The following is a 24,684-nucleotide window of genomic DNA, read 5'->3' as shown; positions in this document are numbered from 1 at the left end:
CAAAGACTGATACTCCAACCAAGGACCTTGTATGGAGAGGAAGCCCATTGGCTACTCAGTTTCCAAGTGGGTTCCCTGCTAAGGGGTACAGGGACTGTGTCTGGCATGAACTCAATGGCTGGCTCTTTGATCACCTCACCCTGGAGTGGGGAGGGTTGCAGCCTTACCAGGCCACAGAGGAAGATAATGTAGCTAGTCCTGATGAGACCTGATAGCCTAGGGTCAGATGGAAGGGGCAGAGGTCCTCCCCTGTCAGGGGACTAGGGTAAGGGCACAGGGGGAGAAGAGGGAGGGTGGGTGGGATTGGGAGGCGACTACGGAGGAGGCTGTAGCAGGGATACAAAGTGAGTAAATTGCAATAAATAAATAAAAACCCCCAGGACATGCGATATTTTTATATACTAACAGCAAAAATAGTTTAATACATCTGAATAAATTTCAATTTTGATTGACATATTTGAATATTTTTATGTTTTTTTTCTATAAATGATGTGCCTCATTACTTACATTAAGTGATTTCTTTTTCATCCAAGCTGAGGACAGCACAAGTATACCAGCTTATTTTTTTTTATCTAGAGTAATTATATTATTTACTTGGGTCTGATCTTTATATCACATTTTTAAGCACTTTTTTTTCAGTATATATTTTCACATCTAGAAAAACTGAACCTAGGAATTATGTCAACTAATAAATTACAAAGTATGAATCATATACTTATAAAGGTTTTGTGTGTCTCTTGCCAAATTTAAATAACCCATATATTTGTCAGCAGCCTTTTTTAACAACAAAAGTACTACGCAGGTTGATTGGGGTTTTTTGTTGTTGTTGTTGTTTTAAGGACTGTTACTTTTGTGTTTTCTGTTATCTGTTTTAATCAGTTTATGTCTCATTTACCGCAGGATAGACATATGATCAATTTTATTAACCTTTATTACACAAATTGCTTGATGGAGGGAAAGAATAAGAATTGCTTACCGAAATGAGTTGTTTCCAGTCATCATTTTTGGGTTTCATTTTAATTCCTTCTCACAGCTACAGTTAATTATATTAGCAGAAACTGCTCCTGGGTTATCAAATAAGGAGTGAGCTCTTAATTATTTAAATCATTAACTAGAACTCAGTATGTTCTAAAACATATGTAAAGAATCATTGATAAAGTATAGGACAGAGAGATGTTTCAGCAGGTAAAAGCTTTTGCCACGAAGCTTGATGACCTGAGTTCTAACACACATATACTTTCTCACACACACACACGAAGGGGGTTGTATGGTAGTGTGCATACAATAAATAAATATAAATTCTTAACGTAGTATAATGTTTAATACCAAAACCAAGCCTAGATTGTGGAACTAAAACTTCGAAAATGGTTCATATTGACCCAATTTTTTAAAGTAGCTTTCAGAAATAAACCTCTGGAATAAAAATTTACAAAGAATCTGTGAAAGTCTTTTATTCTCTGGCTTTCAGGTCTTACAAACGTGAGATGTAATAAGGATAAAGCATTTGTTTTATGTTTCAAGCTGCTTATTTTATGATTGGATAATCTGCCAGTGGGGATGGCGCTGATCTCTGGAACAGACCAATTCTCCTTAACAGCAATTAATTGCCTGCAACTCTTTTTGTCTAGTGGCAGGACCTTGTGAGATCCATATATATATATATATATATAAACAACAATAAATAGAAATAACTTTTTCAGAGGAAAAAAAATCAAAGTTTTTTTTTTAAATGCATTCTTTTTAAAGTTATTATTGCCATTAGTAGAAAAGCAAAAGCAGTCTATTTTCTACTATTAAGCAAAAAAATTATTTTTTTAAAAGAAGCCCTTTTCCTCATTCTTATATCACTTCTTTAAGGAAACTTCCAATTATTTTCCTAATTAAATACATAATTCAATCATTAAACATTTCTTTATAATACTTTTTTTTTGGGGGGGGAAGGTTCTAGACAGGTTTTTTTCTGTGTAGCCTTGGCTGTCCTGGACTTAATTTGTAGAGCAGGACGACTTTGAATTCACAGAGATCTGTCTGCCTCTACCTCCCCGAGTGCTAGGATTGTAGGCATGTGCAACCAGATTCTTTATAATAACGAACAGTGGCATTTATTTTTAGAATATTTTGATGAGTGTTTTAATATTGTTACAGATTGTGTGAAGCAAATAGCTCAGATTTATAAATAATAATTTATAAATAATAGCTTACATTTACTGCATTTGCACTAATAAAAGACCTTTATCTTAAGTTATCCATCTTTTTTTTTTTTTTTTGAGGCAGGGTTTCTTTATGTAGCCCTGGACTCATTTTATAGACCAGGGTGACCCCAAACTCACAGAGATCTACATGCCTATGCCCCTCAAGTGCTGGGATTACAGGCATGTGCCACCTCATCTGACTTAAGGTAGTTTTAGTTTAAAGGAGTTTCCACCTCAGTAGTCACGCTTTTTAGTCAGATCATTTGTGATACCTCTAAACTGAGCTGAATAGATAAGGCAAGTGGTCTTATTTTCTTAAAGGTTAGACACTATGGTCAGTGAGATGGCTCAGTTTAGTAAAGGTTCTTACTGCCAAGCCTGATGACCAAGCTCATTCCTGAAACCCATAGGGTAGAAGAAGAGAACCAACTCCTACAAGCTGTCCTTTGATCTAGATATACACACACAATCTATCATACATATACACACATACACTCACATATATACATATATACATATGTGTATATATATATATATATATATATGTTTTGTTTTGTTTTGTTTTGTTTTTCTTTTGAGGCAAGGTCTTACTGTGTAGCTCCAGCTGGCCTAGAACTCTGTTAACCAGGCAAGCCTGGAACTAGAGGAGATATATCTTTGCCTATAAAGTACTGAGATTAAGGTGTCCTATGCTTGGCTAATTAAAAGAGAGAGAAAAAAAAATTAAGTTCAAAAAAAAAAACAAAAAAAAATTAAGTTCAAAACTGGTAAATATGCATCTATGGAGGTGGCTCAACTCTCAGGAGCATTTGCTGGGGACTGGAGAGATGGCTCAAAGGTTAAGAGCACTAGCTGCTCTTCTAAAGATCCTGAGTTCACTTCCCAGCTGCCACATGCTGGCTCACAACCATCGGTTCCCTCTTCTGGTATGCAGGCGTATATGCAGGCAGAACACTGTATACATAATAAGTAAATTTTAAATAATAAAAAAAAAAGAGCATTTGCTATTCTTGCAGAGGACCTGAGTTCATTTCTTAGCACTCACAAAGAGCACCAGCCACAACTGCACTGCCAGAGGTTCTAACACTCTTCTGGCTTCAGCATATATACATGCAGATAAAAACTTACAAGAAATAAATCTGAAATAAAAACTGATAAATAGGCTTCTCAATTTAATAACCAAGACCATACAACAAAAATAGAAAAGCTCAGTGTATGTCATGGAAAGATTTCACAAAAAAAGGACATTTAGTACAACCACTAAATTACATCCTCATCCCTGTGCTATTTTATTTAATGTCCCTTCTATTTCTCCCTCAGGAGGAACATGTAAGACTGTTAGCCTGTATAAATTTTATTTCATTTAATCATAAAAACTCTAAAAATAGATGACTACTGTTATTTTTATTTTATGTATCTTAGTGTTTTGCCTTCGTTTACATATGTACATCACATGGGTGCATGTACTGGAGAAGGGGACCAGAAGAGGTGATAGACCCACTGGAACTGGAGTTAGAGATGGTTGTGAGCTAATATGTGGGTGCTGAGAACTTAACCCTAGTCTTCTAGAAGAGTAGCCAGTGTTTTTAACTGCTGAGTCATCTTTCCAGCCCCAAGATTTTATAAATATTTTTTAAATGAGGAAGAGGAAGATCTATTTACTTTTCCAGGGTTACACAGCTAATAAATGGCAAGATTAGAAGAAAAATCTGAAAGGATAATTAAGGTGTAATGAAATAGCCATAAAAATCTGGTAGAGTTTAAATGAGCTGGCAGATGACTTTGAAGAGAAATTTAAATACAGATAAGGGATGCCATGTAACTTTTCTACCGCATTGACAAAAAGAAAACAACAACAACAAAACATTCTTGTCTTAAGAGGCTGTACAGAAAGTAGCAGAACTTGGCACCTATTTTTTTTTTTTTTTCAGGTCTTTTTTTCCCTCTCAGAACTAATATTCATGTAACACTAAGTTAAAGAGAAAGATAATTGGATGTTTAAGAATTAACATATTGTGTGATTAGGTAAAAGAAAATAACCATTATGACAAGAACATTCTTCATAAGCAAGGGGAACAATCTGAAAATCAATGGTTTAATTAAGATCAAATTGTTTACTGACAGCAGTCCAGAAACTTAGTTTAAGACATGCATGTGTAGTAAATAAGACACAAATTAAACTCCATTTCTGTGCTTTGACATCCCAAGCACTTCCCAGATCCACTGTTGAATATCATACAGTGTCCTTGGATTTTTTTACTTTTAACAGTAACTTATGTCTTTTACCCGTCCACTTAATAATTATTGTAAAGCAAAAAAAAAAAAAAAAAAAAAAAAAAAAAGGAAGGTAATGTCTGTATTTGGAGAATGTTAAACCATGGAAATCATAGATCCAGAAAAGAATTGTTAAAAGTCTTTGAGTAGCCCATCTGACCAAGGAATGAAAACAGACCAGGAACACAGGTGAAGGATGGGAATAAAAATAAGGAATAGAATGAGAGAAAGGAGAATTGAATTTCCAGTTCCAGATTATAAAGGAGGAGACATAGTTAGAGGACAATACATTTTTTAATTACAGTTTTCTTTTAGGTGAAATATGAGTTCTTTAAGTTGTTCTGAGTATGGTGTTTTAGAGAGCGTCATTGCGTGTACTTTTATAACATTACAGAGTTTTTAAGTAAGGATTATTAAGATATTCTTATGTTTTCCGAGCACAAATTAACTTCGCATGTGACTGTTTTAAGCTCAGTGGTGTGGGATGAAAACATCATATTTGAAATTCTGCTTATATTTTAAACTGATTTCTGATTCACACACAGTCTTAGGCGTAGATTATATTTGGTTTTATGAGACTAGGTGATTTGGGGCTCTGAGCGTAAAAGCCTTGAGTATGTTCAAGCCGTGAAAATGCCCCACTGGTGGCAGTTTGTGTATGTCTTGTTCTGAAACAAAAAACAAATTACCAAATAACTGGAATATGAAGGTGATTAGGCTGTGGCGTCTTTAACCCCATTGTTCAGACATAATTGATTTGACCTGGCAAGTCAGACTGATGCCCCTTTCTTCCTCACAATTATTTATGTGTTTCTCATAAAGCTACCTGCTCAGTGAATGAGGACGCTTTTGCCTGATAGAAAAGGAATATTTTTCAGTTATAGATTACTGGTGTTTGTACTTCACTGCTAGCCTCTCCAAGTAAACCCAAATAATGGCTGTGTAGTTTTGTACTAATCTTGCTTTATATAAAAAGTAATGTTTAATTTTAAAAGCCTGAATTTTAGCAAGCAATGGGAAACAAATATTCAGGCTATCTTTTGAGGTTGCACAAGGTATTAAGCAACAGTGAATTGCAAATCTTTTAATCCTGATTTTTTAAAAAAGATTACTCTGAGGTCATTCAGAAGCACATATCATTCCTGCATAAGTCTGAAAGAAAGCAGAGTTATACCATCAACAGTATAGTTTTGAAGTGAGAGAAATATAGTTAATATCTGCTCCAGTGCATAGTAGCTATAAATCCTCCATTAATTTCTGTTTATAATTTATTCGTTAATAATGAGCTAATATAGTCTCTATCTTGCTATTTTTCTAGCAAGATAAAATAACATTCATAAACCTGTCATGCCTATCAGTTGGTTCATAGTGGGAATCAACAAATGGCAGCTATGGCTTTTGTGAAATAGAGCTGCATGGTGGAAGGAACTTGGACTTTGGAGTTAGAATCCCTGGGTGTGATGCTTACTTATTGGCACTTGAGTATGTGAACTAATCCTTTTGATCTTTAGTTATCTCTAGTAAAATATTGGTTATTACCTACTTTCAACAGTTGTTTTGAGAAATAATTTATATTAAATCATTTTTAGTAAGTATGGCATATAGTAGGTTCCCAATAAATATTAGTCCTCTTATAACCACTATAAGCATTAGTCCTCCTATGTCCACTATTAAGTCATTTGTAAAACTTTGGTGAACACTATAAATTAAACCAGGAATGGTCATGCCCACTTATCATCGCAGACACTACAGAGGCGGAGGCCATAGGATCCTCATATTCAAGAGCGACCTGGGGATATGACTGGCAGTGTTGTGCAAGAAAGCATTGTGCCCTTGGGTTCAATTTCCAGGACTGAATAAAGTATTAATTACTTAAGTAATTTCAGTGTGGTCTTCAATACAAAAGGGACTCAACTAGGTGCACAGAATTTTTAAGAAATAACTTGCCTTTTTCCCTCCTGCCACTATACTGTCATTTTTTTCTGATTAAAAAATGGAATTCTTTTTTTTTTTGTTGTTGTTTTTTGTTTTTGTTTTTTTGTTTTTTTTTTATTTTATTTATTTATTTTTTATTTTTTTATCAGTTACATTTTATTAACTCTGTATCCCAGCCGTGTCCCAATCCCTCATTCCCTCCCAGTCCCTCCCTCCCTCCCTCCCTCATCTCCACCGTGCCCCTTTCCAAGTCCACTGATGGGGGGGACCTCCTCCCCATTCATCTGATCCTGTTTTATCAGGTATCTTCAGGACTGGCTGCAAAGCCCTCCTCTGTGGCCTAACAGGACTGCTCCTCCCTTTGGGGGTGGGGAGGCCAAAGAGCCAGTCATTGAGTTCCTTTTAGAAATAGTCCTTGTTCCCCTCACTTTGGGAAACCAATTGGTTACTGAGCTACCACAGGCTATATCTGAGTGGAGGTTCTAGGTTATATCCATACATGGTCCTTGGTTGAATGTCAGTCTCAGAAAAGACCCTGTGGATAGGAGCTCCACAAGGACCAAAAAATGGAATTCTAAAAAATAAAAATTAAAGAAATGGAATTCTAGTATTTAAGGAATACTTCTTGGAAGCTATGCTTTGTGTTGAGAATGTATAATTTCTGTCATCTGTAACTCAAAACATAAGAGGAAAAAAATTTAGTTACAATTGCTTGATGGGTATTACATTAGTGGACCTAATGTAAAATATATATATATATATATATATATATATATATATATATATATATATATATATATCAGGGAACATAAGACATAACAAAAGAAGAAGCAAGAAAAAAAAAGATTAAAAAGTAAGATTTTTCAGAGCTTGGTGAGATTGCTCATCACTTCAGTTAGAGATACTTGCTACCAAGCTTGATAACCTGAGTTCAGTACCCAGATCCCACATTGTGGAGGGAGAGAACCAATTTCCACAAGCTGTTTACTTACATACTCAAGGTCATATACCTAGTGGGTGGCTATAGCAGATGTCCAAGTCCACATAGCTTGGGTCTAGAGCTCAATCTTAAAGCCACTACATGACTGCAGATGCAGCAGTATGTCCAGGAACTTAATAACATTTAATCAGCCTAATAATGACTGAAGGAAGTAACCACATAACTTTCTAAATCCACTCACATAAAATAGCTGCTAGAATTTATTGAGAATTTACAACCTGAGTTGAAAAGTCTATGAGGCAACAATATAAATTGCATTTGACTATTAAAGGTGTGTGTAGTTACAGAGCCAAATGAGTGAATTTAAGCTAATTAAAGGAACTAGGGATGTAATTCAGTTGGTAAAGTGCTTGACTAGCATGCATACAACCCAGGCATGATCCCTAGCATGGTCCAAATGGCATTGTAGTTCATACACATAGTCCCAGTATTAAGGAAACGAGGTAGGAGAGTTGTCATGAGTTTGAGGACAGCTAGGACTACATGGCAAAAAAAGAAAAAAGATGGCTTGATAGTTACAGGAACCTGCTGCCAAGCCACACAACCTAAGTTTGATCCCTCAATGCACCTTGTGGAATTAGAGAACATACTCCTACTAGTTGCCCTCTGACTTCCACAGGGGTGTGGAAGCACATACTTGGACATATATGCACATGAAGTAAATAATTATTTTTAAAGTAATGGGGCATGCTTATAATTCAGCAGTTGGAAGTAGGAGAATAAATTCAAGATCATCTTCAACTAAGATCTAAGCTAGCCTGGGGTACAGGACCAAAGAAAGAGAGAGAGAAAAAAGCCCAATACAACAATAAAAGAAGGATTGTGGGAAAAATTACTTTTGTTCAAATTGTGCTTTTAAACCCTCTCCACAAAATGTAAGGCAGACTTACTTTTACTTAGCAAATCTTTTCTGTGAACTTTCTAAAAAAAAAAAAAAAAATTATAATGGTGAGATAGATGGCTGGCTCAGCACTTGTTCTCCCAGAGGTACTGGAATCCGAGTGGTGACTCAGTGTTCCGAAGCTCCAGTTCTCAGGGATTCAGTAGCCTCTCCTGACTTCCTTGGGTACCAGTCACACATATAGTACACAAACATACATGCAAGCAAACCACTCATACACATAAAAATAAATAAATCTTTAAAACCTTAAAATTACAAATAGAAAAGGCATCCTGGCATTCAGATCTGAAAGGCTCCTTGAGCTAGCTGCATTTTACAGACACTAAAAATTTGGTCATTTCTACCTAAGTATTGCTCATTTTAACAGCTCCTCTATTCTCCTAGAGTTAGTATTGTCATAGGTAACAAGGTAAGCACAGAAGCAAATAATGGTGATGATGATAAAGGAAATGTATGTTGGCTAATTTATTATATTCATTTAATTTAAACCAAACAGTGAAATCTGTTTGAACATAAGCACCTCGAAATTCACATAGTTCAGTCATAGTACATATACATTTTGAATCAAATTTAGGAAATATTCAAGTTATAATTCTGTGATTTTCTTCCCTTTCAGGAATACAGAAAATAACAATTATATTATAATTGGAAATTATTTTAATTGGGTTGAATAAGATGCTGCAACAAAATTAACATGTGAGATCTTATCAATTTAAAAAATATTTAAAGAGATTAGAATTATATAAAGTAACTTTTCTCTTTTGAAAAGTTAAGTATTGAGTTGATTTTAGTCTAAAAATAATTGTGAATCAGAGTTAACAGGAGAAGAATCGCAATGTTGCTCTGAGGTAGAACAGTTGGCCAGCACGCACAGACCTGGGATTTAAAACCAGTACATAGCAAAAAATTTAACAGACGTTTTCATGCTCCTGAAGATGATGAACTCCTAGAAGACAGGATCTCCATTCAGTAATTTCTTACTGTCCTCATAAACCAGTGTCTTTATGCAACATTTGTTGCACAATTAAATTGTCTTATTTTTATTTTGTGTGTGTATGTTTTGCCTGCATGTATGTCTGCACACCATGTGCGTGTAGTGTCTGAAGACCACAAGAGAATGATCTCATGGAACTAGAGTTGTAAGCCACCATCTGGGGTTTCTGGGAATGGAACCCAGATCCTCTGGAAGAGCAGCCAGTGTTTTTAAAACCCCTGAGCCATTTCTCTAGCCCACAATTAAATAAATTTGTTATTTCATAATTACACACAAGGAGAAGATGTGGTAGCTCACATGTATAATGCCAGTTTGTAGGGGCCTGAGGCAAAAGAATTTCTGTGAGCATTTTGGTTACAGTGTGAGATCCTCAACAGTAAAACAGAGTAAGGAAAAATACATTTTAGCATGTTCCTTGCCAAAAGTGTGTGTGTGTGTGTGTGTGTGTGTGTGTGATTTTTCGTGAAGCTAAATGCAAAGAAATAGATACATACTTCAGATGTGTTCTGGAAATTGGACTCTTTAAGGATGAGGTTTATTTTTCCTGATTTCTGAGTACACAAAATACTATTGCACATTTAATGGATATGCTAATTATACTTTTTAAAAAACTTTGGCTATCAAGTACTACCAAAATATTTGGTAGTACTACCAAATACAGAGCTAAAGGAATGGCATCCTAATGTTCCTAAGGGGTTTCCGCTTTTTGGCTGAGCAATGTGTTATCTTTAGATAAAATACTTACCGAGGTTCCTAAGTCATTATTCAGGTAAGGCTCCTTACTGTGCTGTATCATAAGCTGTGAATGCAGATTTTAACTAAGCAGTAGTTTTGTGGCTTTATGCCTACTCCTTTTAAAAAAATTCAAATGTTTATGCATCACCTTGAAAAGCGTAATAATCTTGGTTCTTACATAAATACACAGCATAGTTAATGTGTCTGTTACTGGTGGTTACAGTTTAATATTTGCTTTCACTGAGGCTTGTTTGATTCATTATTTTCATTTGACTTACAAGCAACCATCTGTTAGTTACAGTTTAACTTTCAAGGCTCTATGTAATTTGGTTTCTGTTAATGAGGTGCTGTAAACAGCATTATGAAGTTTTTTCTCTTTTAATCTTGAAAGGAAAAAAATCCATATCTAAAAAAGCAATTACAAAGAAGAGGAAAACTGTCACAAAGTCACCTGCTGTGCCGGAGTTTCAGGTAAATGTTTCAACATTGTTTCCAAGGTTTTTTTTGTTGTTGTTGTTTAATTTTTTTTTTGTTTCAGTGCAGTTTCTTGAGAGAATGGCAGAATTTCAAGAAACTACAGTGTGTATACATGTAATGACTTTCTAACAATGTGTTTCTGAAGTATAAATGTAGACAAAAATGTAGTTTTTTAAAACCTCATTATCTTTCATAAACCTTGGTGTTTTTAGTTTCCTATACCAGCTTTTGTAGATGTAGTTTAATGGACGTGTGTGTACACATATCTCTCTTCTTTGTGTCTGTATTCATATATTCATAAACAAATGTGTAAATGACTCTTCTAAGGAAAAAAACAGGCTTTGTGCATAGTAATGTTACTCTGGTAATCCATTCTTACATATTTAAGCAAAACAAAAATGATAGACTGATTAATTTGAAAAACAGTTCTTTTAACTCTTAGCTATAAATTATATTTTGTAAAGGCTAAATATAATAGTCTTTGAACATTTCTGCAAAAGAAAATTCTGCCATATGTACTAATTGAGATAAGCAATCTTAACATAACTATGTATGCCTTTATTTTCTATTTATAGAATAAGTATTTTCTTCAACAAATGACACTTTCTTTAAAAAAAGAAAAAAACCTTTTACAATGTTGTAGCCAGTCCATTTAAAAAAGTTTATAAGCTCATAAACTAAAAGTGATACAATTGATTTTGTAGGTTTTAAGTAGTTAGGAAAATAAAGGGGCAAGAAAAAGGCTGTGTAACAGTATTATTCATCTACTTTTAATAAAAATCTTATTTAGGGTAAGTTGAAAATTGATAAAAAATCAAGTATCCTTAAATAGTAAAACAAAATATATTTTATAGTAGAATACTTTAATGACTTTAGGATGAATTACATTCTTTAGAATTTTTTACGTAACCTTTGTTTAGTAAATATAATTTACTAGATTGTATTTATATGACTGGAGGCCATACTTCCATTCATTGCTTGTAACATGTTAGTGGTATACTATTATAGCTTTATGCTGCCACTGGTAATGGTGCTACTTATTTCTCCCACTCGTTTTTTCTCCAATTTCTTAATATATAACTGTATATCGTAGGACAGAGTGACCCATCTTTGGTATTTTCCTAGTTCCTAGCGTCGTAAGTGGATTCTTGTATGTCATCGTAACACAAACTGCATAGGTAGTACTTTGTACGGTTGTGGGTGGTGATATATGAAATCAACTCAGTGGATTACATGACCAGCATTTCTTTAAGTTACCAAAATTTTAAAAAATATATTGCTATATCACACATCTGTGTCACACATAATATCATGAATATGTATAGTCATATATGCTATTTTATGGAACTGTGGTTTTAGTTGCCTCTGTGTGTATGTGTATTGACATGTATGGTAAATGTTTTGTTGTTTGCTTTTTGTTTTTTACTCTGGCTCATGGAAACATGATGGAAAACATTGTTGTAAATGGTATTTCCAGTGAGTTATTGACCATTTGTTTATCGCTCAGAAATTTAAGGTCAAAAGTACATGTTTTGTTAGACTAAGCTATTTAAAATAAATATAGTCTATTTCCTGGTTCTTTTTTTTTTTTTTTTTTCAATGCAGTTTATTCAGGAACCTTGAACAATCCTTGGACCCTGGGGAAAGCCAGCCCACAGCTTAAATAGCCTCTGGGTAGCATAGAGATAGAGGAGCATGGTATGGTGTGTGTGTGTGTGTGTGTGTGTGTGTGTGTGTGTGTGTGTGTCTTGTTTGTGAGTCTGTATTGGGCTAAGGTAGCTCTTATTTCTGGTTTACAGTGCGAATAATATGCTATGATTCATGAGAACTTGAAACTGTCTTCTAAAAGTACAGCTTTTGCTGTTCTTGCAGAGGACTCAGGTTTGGTTCCCAGTATCTACATGGTGGCTTACAACCATTTGTAACTCCACTTCCTGGGGATCCAAAACCCTCTTCTAGCCACTAAGGGCAATGGGCACTTTGTGGTATACATACATGCAGACAAACATTCATACACATAAAAATCGGTGAAATCTTAAAATACCAATTATTATCTAATAAAGAAGTGAGGGGTTTTTCTTCATAAAAGACCTGGTAATATATTTAGCATCTTATTTGTTGGCATTGAACATAGAAATACTTTGTAGACATAGGTAAATAAGATTTTAATAGTAGCCATTATAAACCTAAATATCTATACTTATTACTGAAAATAAAAAAACTTTGATGCATAAATATTAAATTGCTTTTATAAAACCTGACCTAGTTAACAAAAGGCTGATCTTCTTTAACTGATAGATAATGTGCTTAGAAACAGTTTAAAGGATTAAATTTAAATCTTAATGATCTAAAAAAAAAAATGAAGCCTGTTTTGACCTCAACTTCCTTGACAGTGTTCCTTTTGACTTATTAAACACTAGATATTAAATTTACCTCTTTAGTTGCTTCATGAGAATCCATGTTTATATGAACACTATAAAAAAAACTCGTCAGAGTAATGACTTTGGTTTCATTTTATGTGTATATTATAAAGAAAGTAACAGTATCTGTGCTACTTTTTCCTAAAAGCTTTGCCCTTGGTTGTTAAAGTTTTTAAAGTATTAAAATAACCTGATGCCTTCCTTTATTAAAAGTGAAGATTCCTAAATTTCATCCTCCAAAGAACATGGGTAGTGGGTATCAGGAATGTTCTAGTAGTTAAAACATGGAATCAGAACTAGGCTACTTGAGTTTGAATGCCAGGCCTAGCACCTGACTATTCTGTCACCTTAGCTAACTTACTTAACCTTCTGTAAGTCCAGTTCTTCATCTGCACAGAGTTGTGATAGCAGCCGTTACATTCCTAGACCTTACTGTTCTAGCTGTTCTTACTTTTTATTTTCCAAATAGGCGTAGACACTTCTATAGGAAAATACTGCATTTTAAGGAAAATTAATTAGGATTTTCATTAAGAGCATCTATTGCTAACCTTAGCACTTTCCAGCTACTTAGGATATTGAAATAAGCCTTGAATTTGGTCTTATTAAAGTAGAATTTTAAAGTTAAAAAAAAGAGTAATATATCTGATCAGAGTGAGAACTTAGACTTCCTTATTCTAGTGCCCTGATAAGTCCACCGTGGCATATCAGGACTGTGGGATTTATTTTTTTCATCATCAGTAACTGTAAAAAAGAGAAAAAAAATAGAGAATATTTTTATTTAAGATGGGTAGAATATTGATGGTTCAAGTTTTTATATCAAATTTAGCAGTTATGATTTTGTCAATTTTTCTTTATTTTATAATATAAAAAAAATCTTAGGCACAGAAGTAATTGTCAGTTTTCCTAATAAAGTTGATTCTCCCTCCAGAGCCTTTTTCTTTCCTTTTGTACAGTATTTGGGAACTGTAATAGTATATAAATTCTTTTTGTGCTAAATTAAGTTAGAGATTATGTTTAAAACTTGATGTGTCAAGTTCCAGTAAACCACATTTTAAAGGATAATTAGGGGAGCTAAAAAGACGGTCATTAGTTAAAGAGTACTCAGTGCTCTTTCAGAGGATCTGAGTTCAGTTTCAGGAATCAAGTCAGGCAGCTCACAACTGCCTGCTGTAACTTTAGCTCCAGAGGATCTAGTGCCTCTGGCTTCTACTCAAACATGCACAGACACACATACATACACACAATTAAAAAATAATCAAAATGATTTTTTAAAATTCTAGTCAGTAGGAGGTAGAGAAATGGCTTGGCAGTTAAGAATCCTTGCTGTTCTTCCAGAGAATTCAAGTTCTGGTGCCAACACCCCTGCCATGTTTCTTACAAGTGCTTGTAACTCCTGCTCCATGGGATCTTGTGCCATCTCCAGGCTTACACAGGCACTGACACACTTGGTAGTCACTTAGACACACATAGAGATAAAATCTATAAGGATATTTTTCATTAGTAATCCCCACCCCACAAATATACACAAAATACTTTTTTAATCAGTGTATACTTGACATCTGTTCCATACATGTGATTCATGCTACAGGTTCATTGTTATCTTCTTATTTCAAATTGAGACTAAAATTGAAACCAGAGTTTTTAACTTCTGTGTTATAAAGATCTATGGATTAAGTTATATTTTAATTGCTACTTCTTAAAATATATATTTTCAACTTCTGGTTTTTGTTTATGAATTGAGTTTTTTTTAAACCTCTTTTAAAAAAAACCTTTCAATTTTCTTTAATGTAAGGCATTGGAAAATGTTTTTAATTACATGTTATTTTAAAAATATTTTGTTAATTTGTCAAAATTATTTTGTTTTCATGTCAAGTGAGTATTTGCTATAATTTATTGTCCTTGCTGTTATGGCATAGTGATCATAAGAAATAATATTCTTTTGGGAGGAAGGGATGAGGTTTTGTGGGGTTTTTTGTTTTTCGTTCTTTGAGACAGGGTTTCTCTGTGTATCCTTGGCTGTCCTGGACTGGCTTTGTAGACCAGGATGATCTCGAACTCACAGAGATCTCTGGTCCTCTGCCTTCCTGAGTGCTAGGATTACAGGTGTGTGCTTGGCTAGAAATAATATTCTTGTAGCATATTTTTAACAACTGTTAATGTAATTTTTATTTATATATGGATTTTAAATTTAGATCCTATATTATTTTAGTTGCAGATTTTATAACAAATCATGGACTTCTTCATTAGACTGATAGAATGATCCATTTTGCTTGAATGTATTTTACATTTCAACATGATTTTTCCTTTCTAATATAACCTACCCTTTTTATTTTGTATGATGCCTTATTTGAAAATATCTTTCAAACCTATTGAGCCTCTATCAGAATGGCATGATTTTGGTAATTGAAGTGATAAGTAAGGAAATCTTTATTATGTAATTTTCTGAGATATGGCCATGAAATTCTTATATCTATATAGTACTTTCCTTCTCCTATTATATACATTCATTTGTAATTTTTTAGTTGAAGAAGTCTTTTAATACTATTTGTCAATGAAAATTAAATTGATCCTAAAACTGTATGTTCAATTGTTGGAAGTTTTTAAACTTTTTTATTTTGTTTAAAAAGAGCCCTTGTAGAGTATAATGTAGTAAATGGAGTTTAAAATTCTGTAGTTTCCTCTACCAAAGCATCATCTGAGGTTACTTTACATCTGTTTTAATTCTTAGGAAGATACACCTCTCTAGCCTACTCTAAGCATTGAACAAGTTATATAATTTTAGTCCCTTTCATCTGAAAATTGGTTGATTGTACCTCAGCCTGGCTTCAGTCAAGTGAAAGGCTTACTTTAATGAGCATGTATCACTGGGTTCTCCCTCTGGAGGAGAGGCAGCAGTCACCTCTGGAGTATGAAGGAAAGCTTCCCTGATCCCTGCAGCTCAGCCAGCTTTCTTTTTCACCCAAGAGGCCCTGTATCTCAGAAACACTTTCTAAATTAATACTAATGAGAAAAGGATTTAATGAGATGCTTTTTTTGTTCTTACTGAATACATCTGTGCTCCTTACTAAAGAGAATTTTTACTGTTGAATCTAATTTTAATAGAAATGCCATTTGAAATTGAAGACTTTCATTCTTAAAAAAGTAAGAAATTAGTTATATGTGACATAAAGTTGAAATAACTTAAACTATGTTTTTACTCCAGAATTTTTTAATAGCTTAGGATGATCTTACATATTGTATGTTAGACATACATTAGGTATACAGAAATTTAAAGAATGTATTTGCATATTAAGAATATAAACCAGACCTGGTTGTGATAAAACATATCTGTAACCCCAGCACATGGAAGTCTAAGACTAGCCTAGGCTACATAATTTTGAGGGCATCTTGCACCATGTAGTGAGATCCTATCTCCACAACAGCAAAGATTGTAAATTATCTATATATTAAGTTATTTTATTGTACCTTCAATATAAATACCACTAAAAGAATTCTGACCCTCAGATTTAAAAAAAAAAAATACTCTTAGGACTTAGATAAAGTAATTTATTTTAAGAATATTATCCTAAAAATATATTACCCCCTAAATTTGAAAATTAATTATTGTGAATTTTTATGCTTGTTTGCTTCATAGCACCAGAATGTCTCAGTGTCTCAGTAGCTGGTTTATAATTCATAGTCATTAAGTACATGACTACTTAAAATGTAACTATAACAATAAACTCATCAGATGTGAGAAATACTAAATCCAAAACTATCAGGGTTCCCCTGTAGTTCTTATGCACACTGAAATTTGAGAAGAGTTGATTTCACACAGCTCATGTAACTAGGTAAGCCATTTAGAAGTATAGCTTTTAATGCTTTGGCCTTAGCTGATTTACAGTAGATGAAATATAATTGTTTGTTGATGTCATGAGTAACTGATAGTTAAAAGATCTTTAAAATTTTTAGGATGTGTTTAGTTGTTTGGGTATATGACTTTGTTGTTCCTGAAAATTTCTACAAACTGCACATAAACCATACTCTTATGCATCTTAAGTGAGATACCCTGAATAGGAAAATTTCTCTGAGCCATAGATGCGAAAAATCTATGCTGTGATATGTTAAGCAATATGCCAAGTTCCTTGAAAAAGGACAAATCTGACATAGCAGTGACAACAACGGACTGCTCAGTCACTACTCATTAAAACCCACTGGAGAACTGACAATGCTCTCTGACTTGATAGATACACTAGAAGTTGAAGATGTTTTCTAGTTGTAAAGGTTCTTATCTAGTTGTCCAGTCCATTGCTTGACCATCACCATTTCTTTCATAACCAGATTTAGCAAATTGAAACATGTGATTCTAATAATTATCAGTTGCACTCTCCCCCTACAGTATTGTGTAATGATTTCTACTCTGAAGTTGCTTTTGTTTTTTTTTTTTTTTTTGTTGTTGTTGTTGTTGTTCTTTTCCAAGTACACTACCACTGAGCACATAGCTAGTCCTGAAATTGTTTAACTTGGATTACTTAAGTATATACATGCCTTGCTTTATCTTGCATTTGCAGTTTTATAGATTATTCTAATAAGTAATTGTTAATGCTAATTATGGTATAGCATTGGTGATAATTTTTTCTTAATCTCTTAGGTTGTACCATATTTCCACTTTTGTAGTTTATGTTATATCAAAATTTCTTATGGTTTTAGCCAAATTTAAAGCACTTCCTATCTCCTGTTTTTAATTACTTATTAACAACTAGCGGTTATCTTGTTGTAACCCACTTTGCTTGTTACTTTTGTCTGATTTTCTAATAAGAAAACAGTAACTTTACATTAGTGAATGTAAGAAGCACAGTGATAAAGGTTTTTGATAATTTATAAATATATACCATATTTTAACTTTAACAATATAAACATCACAAGATTTTCTTGCACCTTGAAATTTTTTGTATAGATAGAGTTTTGCTTATGAATATTCTATCACTTTTTAAAAATAGATGATCTTAAGTTGTTTAAATTATTTTAGGAAAAGGTTAAATGTACTAAACTCACTGGGCAAACACAATAAATTTTACATGAACCAAATGGAAGAACAATGTTTTGTTAGTATTTCAGATGCTTCAGTTTATAAAACTGACCTAAGCCAAGCTAGGTCAGTTAATAACTAAAGAATTCATTATTTTGGTTGCATTTATTTGGTAAAATAAAATGATCCACACAATTGTAGAAGGAAATAGATACTGCTTGTAAAGATGGTTTATTAAAATGTATTACGCTCAGAAGGGCTGGGTGACTCACATCTGAAATACAGCACCCAGTTGGTTGGCTGAGCAGGAACAGAAGTCTGAGGCCAGCCAGGGCTATGTAGTAAGACCCTTTCTCAAAAAAACAGCAGCAGTAAAAATTCTTAAACTCATGACAAGAATGTGTACTTAATTTTGTTCCTATCTTTGAATATATTGCACATAGTTTTAGTCCTCCTTTAGTATCACTGCCAGCAGAAATAACTCAGTTTGTTAAATTATATAGGTAGCAAACAAAAAGGGATAATGGCCACCTGCAGTGCTGTATTTCTCCTGCTTGGAGATGGCCTGGTGGGATTGTAACCTGTAAAATCTAATGAGTTTCCAGATCTTTGTCATTCTGGGCTGAAAGTTAGTAATACTAAGAAAGTAACAGGATTATAATACAAACTTAGAGGTAGAGTGTAGGATGAGACTACCAATGTTGAAAATTTAGCTTATTTTATAGGAAACCTGAAGTTCATACATCATAACAAGTAAATATCTCAGATACTAACTGTAAAGCTTTCCGTGCTTTTAATTATTGCAGAGAAATATTTTTAATTTCAGTATATGTTAAAAAATTTCTGTTACCACATTTTGGGTGTTTTATATTATGTGTTATCAAGCTGTGTTTTTGTGTTTTGTTTTAGCTTATTTGCACTAATCTTGATGAACTCAGGGAATTAATCACAAAAATCGAGAATGAACTCAAAGATCTGGAAAACAGTAGAAAAAAATCGGTAGGTGTTTATCCAAAAGTTTTATCTATTATTGTCAGCATTAAAATTTATTCCTGCTTTTTTTCCAAAGTTTTTAAAAATCTTGTTCTCCTAATTACATAAAAATTTACAATTAAAGATAGAAGCATTGTTTTTTCCATTTCTCCCGTGTGGTCTAATTTTCATTTTTAAAACAAAAAGATGGTATAGGGGCAAGAAGATTAATTTTCTTTGCCTGGTTTGTAACAGGTATAGTCTTAGATATTATCCAGTATGCTGATTGTTTTCTAACTGGTAGCTTTTAGATACTGCGTATTCTTAATTACTTATCTTTAATAGAAGCCTATTACATAACAACAAACTTTATTATATGTAATATAAAACAGATATAACCAGGACCCAAATTCCTTTTGTTCTTACCAACGTGACTCCTAAAAGAACCATTACTGGACTGTAGGGTTTTATTTTAATTAATCTTTTACTATATGTCTTAACAATAACTGATCAATTAGTTTCCTGAATTTTTTATTGTTCTTAAGAGGCTATGTTACATATATGAGCATATATGAGCATGTTACATATATGCTCTTACTTGGTAAAATGTTCCATGTTGTTTTTTATAAATAGATAAAATTACTTAATTGGCCTTCATGGTTAGATTATATCATATTGGAAACACAATTATATACCAATAAGTAACTGGGAACGTTACCAAATATTTAAGAAAAAATCAGCTGTTTAAAAAAAAACCATTTGTTTGCTTGTGAAACCGTTTGCTTTGTGCTTAAAACCTATTGATATAAGTATGTATAAAAATAAGTGACTCAGCAGGTTTTATTTCTAACAGATTCATTTCTAATAGCCATTTTACATGCTGTTAGAAATGATACATTAGAAGTACTTTAAAGGGAACAAACTGGAGTATCAGAAAACTTCAGTCCTCTGTCTTAACACAAAGAGTGAAAGGACCTTACACGTTTCAGAAGTCTGTCGTACAACACACCTCAGAGGATTACTGTGATGTAAGAGGTGAAGGAATGTTCGTAATAGTCATCAGCCAAATGTGGTGATGTATGCCTTTAATACCAGCATTCAGGTGAGGCAGTGCCAAAAAGATCTCTAGGAGTTCAAAGCCAGCCACATCTGCATAGTGAGAACCAGGCTGGTCAACACTTAGTGAGACTCAGTCTGAAAACAAAACAAAAACAGTCTAAACAGTCACCATTTAACAAGAAAAACATATGGTCAGTGTACCATCAGAAAGTGGGGAAAACATTTCAGAAATACTTCCATTTAAATACTTGAGGCCTTATGTTTTTATATGTACTTTATGTATCTGGGAAGTCTCATGATATGGAAGACTGTTTTACTAAAATTTACTACAGTAATACATTGTACACAGGAAAAAAAATAGTGAGAATATTTTCAATGAAAAGGGTTCTTTTCATCTTACTCAATATTTTATGTTCATTAAAGGGTGACGTCTTTTTTAAAATCAGGCCATAATTTATAGTTTTGCAGGTTTTCACGTTTTATTACTGAGCAGATTTCTGTAAATTGAAATATAAAGTGAAAGCTTTATATACTGTACTTAAACATTACTTTTTCTATATGGTAGGAATTTTGTTTCTACTGCATAGTTTTAGGCTAGTTGATTTAAGTACATAAAGCACATACTACAAGAGGAAAATTTTTTGCAAGCACTCAAGATTTTCTCTAAAACCATCCTCACTTCCTTAGTGAAGTGGAGCTGCTGTGTAAGCAGGTTGCCTTCCTCATAGGATCAAGTGGAAGAAAACTTACAGGAAACAGACTGGAGGTCTCCGAGAGCAGGTCTGTTAGAAAGTTTCAGATTGTTGAAAGTGCAAATGGATTATATTTTGTCTTCAAACTTGTCCATGTCCTTTGTTATTTAAAAGTTGCTTTTAATATTTCCATTCTTGAAAAAAAATGGGATTCTTGTAACTACCTTGCCAGGGTTAATTTTACTGAAGTACCATTAGGATGTAAATTATTTCTTCTCAGCTGAAACTGCCTGAAGGATTTACATAGACGATTGTCTTAGCCAGAGAAAATGGCCACAGAGCGTAAAACAAATAGGCAATTTTCATTTTACAATTTTGTCCCCCCACGTACACACCTTTTTATTTTACAAAATCTGATGTTGAATATGATCTATGTAAATTACAGAAATTGACCATATCTTTGTTTGGTATCATTTAAGAGTAAAACACTCACCTTAACAGAATTTTTTACATAATCTAAAACTTAAACATTAGTAAACATAATCATTTAATGAAGAGCTTTTGTGCCTCCTACAATAATGAGCATATTTTAAACCTCTGTAATTGACTCAGTGGGCACTGTTATGAATGTCAGTTGTTTTATTATTGTAAAAATGTGTTGTTGTCATTTACTCTAATTAAAGATTTATCCATATATTTTGAAGGATTATTTTGGCACACTTGGTCTGTCTTTTTTTTTTTTTTTTTTTTTTTTTTTTTGGCCAGGCTGTCAGTTATCACCTCTTATTATGTTAATATATTTGCCCTAGTTGAAATACAGTGGATGTAAAAAGCAGGTAATACTTACTGGAATTAGATTTACAGTGAAGACAGTTGTGGGGAGGCTTTTTTATTAATAAAATGTATGGACTAGATAATTGAGATAGCTGCTTTGACTTACTCCTTGTCTCATGGGCTTCCTTTGTTATTGCAAGGTAAATGAAGGATTAATATTTATCCCAAGAGGATTATTGTCAGGACTGAAATAGTACTTAGGATCAAAACATTTCTTTCATTTAATATTGATTTTTCATTATTTTAATAACAAAGATTTAAATGTTCAGTTACCCACAAGTGTCACTACAAAGTTAGAAATTTCACATGGGATACTGATTTAATACCGATTCATATAATAAGCACCTAGATGTTTCAGAGAGCTTCTTCTCTCTGGGGTCTTTCCAAATACTTTTTCCTGCAGACAAGAAAAGCAGGGCACATTTTACACCCCTCTAATCTTAGCAGTAGGGAAAGGAGGATCAGAAGATCTGTGTTTTGAAGCTAGCCTGGAACACATGTTACTTTGTCCTGGGGATAGGAAAAAAAAATCCATTTTCTTATCCAGCCAACATTGCATTTAAAAGGTTGTTTTTATTTTCTAATTTAACATACCTTATATTGTAGAGCACTCTATAGTTAAATTTAAAAGGCTTTTAAAACAACTCAGGATTTGCCATTGAACTGTTTATTACAATGGAAGATTATAGTCTCTTAGAAATCTAGATGGTTTCATTTGGATTCTGTAATGCAGCACTTAATTATCTGCCTCAGCTCTGTCTAAAGTAAGGCATCTGGTTAGGATGGGAACAAACATAGTCTGACAGTGCCATCGTAATCTAGGCCACAGAAGGTTTTAGTGTTCTCAAAGAGGAAGTGCACCCTTTGCTACTTGTGTTCTTGTTACTTTAGTTGAGATAAAATTTTCATTCTGCTGAGTTATTTGGGAAACATTCTTTCTAGTCTAGGAAATTTTTTTTTGCTCTCCTGTAAGTTAGAACATGAGTGTTTTAATACATTTATTCAGTCTTGCTATATTTGAAATTTGTTAGACATACTGCCTTCAAGGTAGTAAAAAATAGAAAATATTTGCCACTCTTTTAAAAAATTTTCCATGTGAACCTGTGTTTTCATTTGCTCACTTTATCAGTTCAATCAAAGAGGTATCTGCCTTTAAGCAAAATTTTCTGTATAGATTGAACATAAGAAAATATTTTAAAATATATATGGTTTTCCTTTTTTCTCTAGTGAAGAGTGAGCTGCCTCACTAGGAATATGATCTGCCACCCAGGTTTTCTCTTTGTACAAAGCAGTGATGTTCTCAAAGTGGTAATTGTGTGCCTTTGTACTTGATTTATTGCTAATTTAGAAGTACAATTAAAGCTCATATATACAATATACACATTCAATGTAAGACTTAATCTTAGGTGAAAATTGGTGTTAGTATCAAGAGAAAATTTTACCCCGGCAATATTAAAATACTTTTTAAAACTTTTTCCATAGTGATGTGCACTCGTTGTAACTATAGTACCAAAGCTAGCATTTTTTTTTCAAAAGAGACTATGTACCAGTGAGATTAAGGTGGTACTTTATCTAAACTGAATACGCATGACTGTTGAAATGCGGAAGGAGTTTCTTACTGAATGTAGTATTAATTTTTCATTTAATATTACTTAGATTACAAAAATATCAAACAATTTAGTTTATTAAATTAAGTTTTATTGTTTTTTGTTTGGTTTGGGTTTTCAAGTCAGTGTTTCTCTGATAGCCTTGGCTCTCCTGGAACTCGTTCTGTAGACCAGGCTGGCCTTGAACTCAGAGATCCGCCTTCCTTGCCTCCCAAGTGCTGGTATTAAAGTAGTCCACCAGCAAACCCAGCTAAAATAGTTAAATTTTATTTGTGCTGTTTTCATTCATAAGAGCTTACATTCTTTGCAAGCCACCTTTGGATTGGATTTGGTTTTAAATGAGCCATCATTGATCATTAGGGATCCACTGACACTTTGACAGTTATTCTGATTTCTCTTGAAAATTATAATACAACGATACTAATAAATTGGCAGTCCTTTTTTATCATAGGATGTCTGTCTTTAGTAAAAATCAGGGCTCTAATACAAGTACTTTGCCTTGTAATGTATGTTTCTTTCTGTGTACTAACATTTGTAAGCAAAAGAATGTTGGAAAGTAGCATTTGAACTTTGGCTATATATGTAAATTTTTTGCTTTGTAATTTTTCAAAGGATAAAATGGTATGTGTTTATCACATACGGCTTTCTCACCTACAAATAATAAAATTTTGTTTTTATAGTAATATTTTCTCAATTTAAAAAGAAAACCTTGTGTATTTCTTATTGGTCTTGATAACTTGTTTTGATTATATACAGCATTACAAGAAAATCTATATAAAAATGGAATGGCTTGTGTGTGTTTACTATGCAAAACGTCTGAATTTATTAATGTCCAAACATGTCCATGCTGATTAGATACTTAATAAATCTAGAATTTGTTTTCCTACTTTCCCCCTTAGGTTTCCAATGTCCCCAGCATTAGTAGATTGCCAGCTCCCTCTGTGCAGAGCCCTAGCCAGTGTTAAGCTGGTATTGTAAATCATTTCAGGTTATTGCAACAGGACGGAGTTGTTCTTTAGTGGTGAGGTGAGCTCCCCATGCTCATTTCACACTCACTGAGATGCACTTGTTCACTTTACAATATTGTGTCCTTTTGGAGGCTTCTTTCCTCATATGATTCCCCAGGTTGTTCTGGTGCATTATACTCAGAAACTTATAAAACTGCATATAGAAAAAAACTTACCTTATGACCATAGATCAGCTTCTTTTAATAATATTCCCTAGAGGGTTATTTAAAAACTCCATGGTTTGGAGTTAATACAAAGGGAGCTGGCAGTCTGCCGATGCTATGGACACTGAATGAGAAGCAGTGAAAGGTAAGCTGCAAATTTAGACTATTAGCTGTTGTTTTTCTGTTGCATGCCCAAAATTCATCGTTCACATTAAAATTTATAATCTGTTAATTTAAAAGAATCTACTACTCTTGGGCTAGAAAGATGGCTCAGTGGTTAAGAGCAGTTCTTGCAGAGGACCAGATTCAGTTCCGAGCATTCATGCGCTACTTCACACCACCTAACTCTTAAGTACCCTCTTCTGACCTTCCTGGATATGAAATACACATAGTGTACATATATACATGCAGGC

At 33.5% G+C, this 24,684-nt stretch overlaps 1 protein-coding gene across 4 annotated transcripts in view; it reads left to right on the top strand.

Annotated features, from left to right (window-relative positions):
* The window catches only part of Brd10 (bromodomain containing 10), an 85,857-nt gene that overhangs the window by 46,164 nt on the left and 15,009 nt on the right, over positions 1 to 24,684 (top strand). For 3 of the 4 annotated variants that reach the window (XM_060388264.1, XM_060388271.1, XM_060388279.1), the window contains 2 exons: positions 10,423 to 10,502; positions 18,846 to 18,935. In XM_060388264.1, the coding sequence (XP_060244247.1) occupies positions 10,423 to 10,502; positions 18,846 to 18,935 (170 nt within the window). The remainder of the gene's footprint in view (positions 1 to 10,422; positions 10,503 to 18,845; positions 18,936 to 24,684) is intronic. The other variant, XM_060388270.1, reaches the window with a different exon arrangement.

Source organism: Meriones unguiculatus, chromosome 1 (assembly GCF_030254825.1).
Source record: "Meriones unguiculatus strain TT.TT164.6M chromosome 1, Bangor_MerUng_6.1, whole genome shotgun sequence".
Classification (NCBI taxonomy): Eukaryota; Metazoa; Chordata; class Mammalia; order Rodentia; family Muridae; genus Meriones; species Meriones unguiculatus.
The sequence above is the reverse complement of the archived record's forward strand: the minus strand, read 5'-3'. Positions and strand labels throughout refer to the sequence as shown.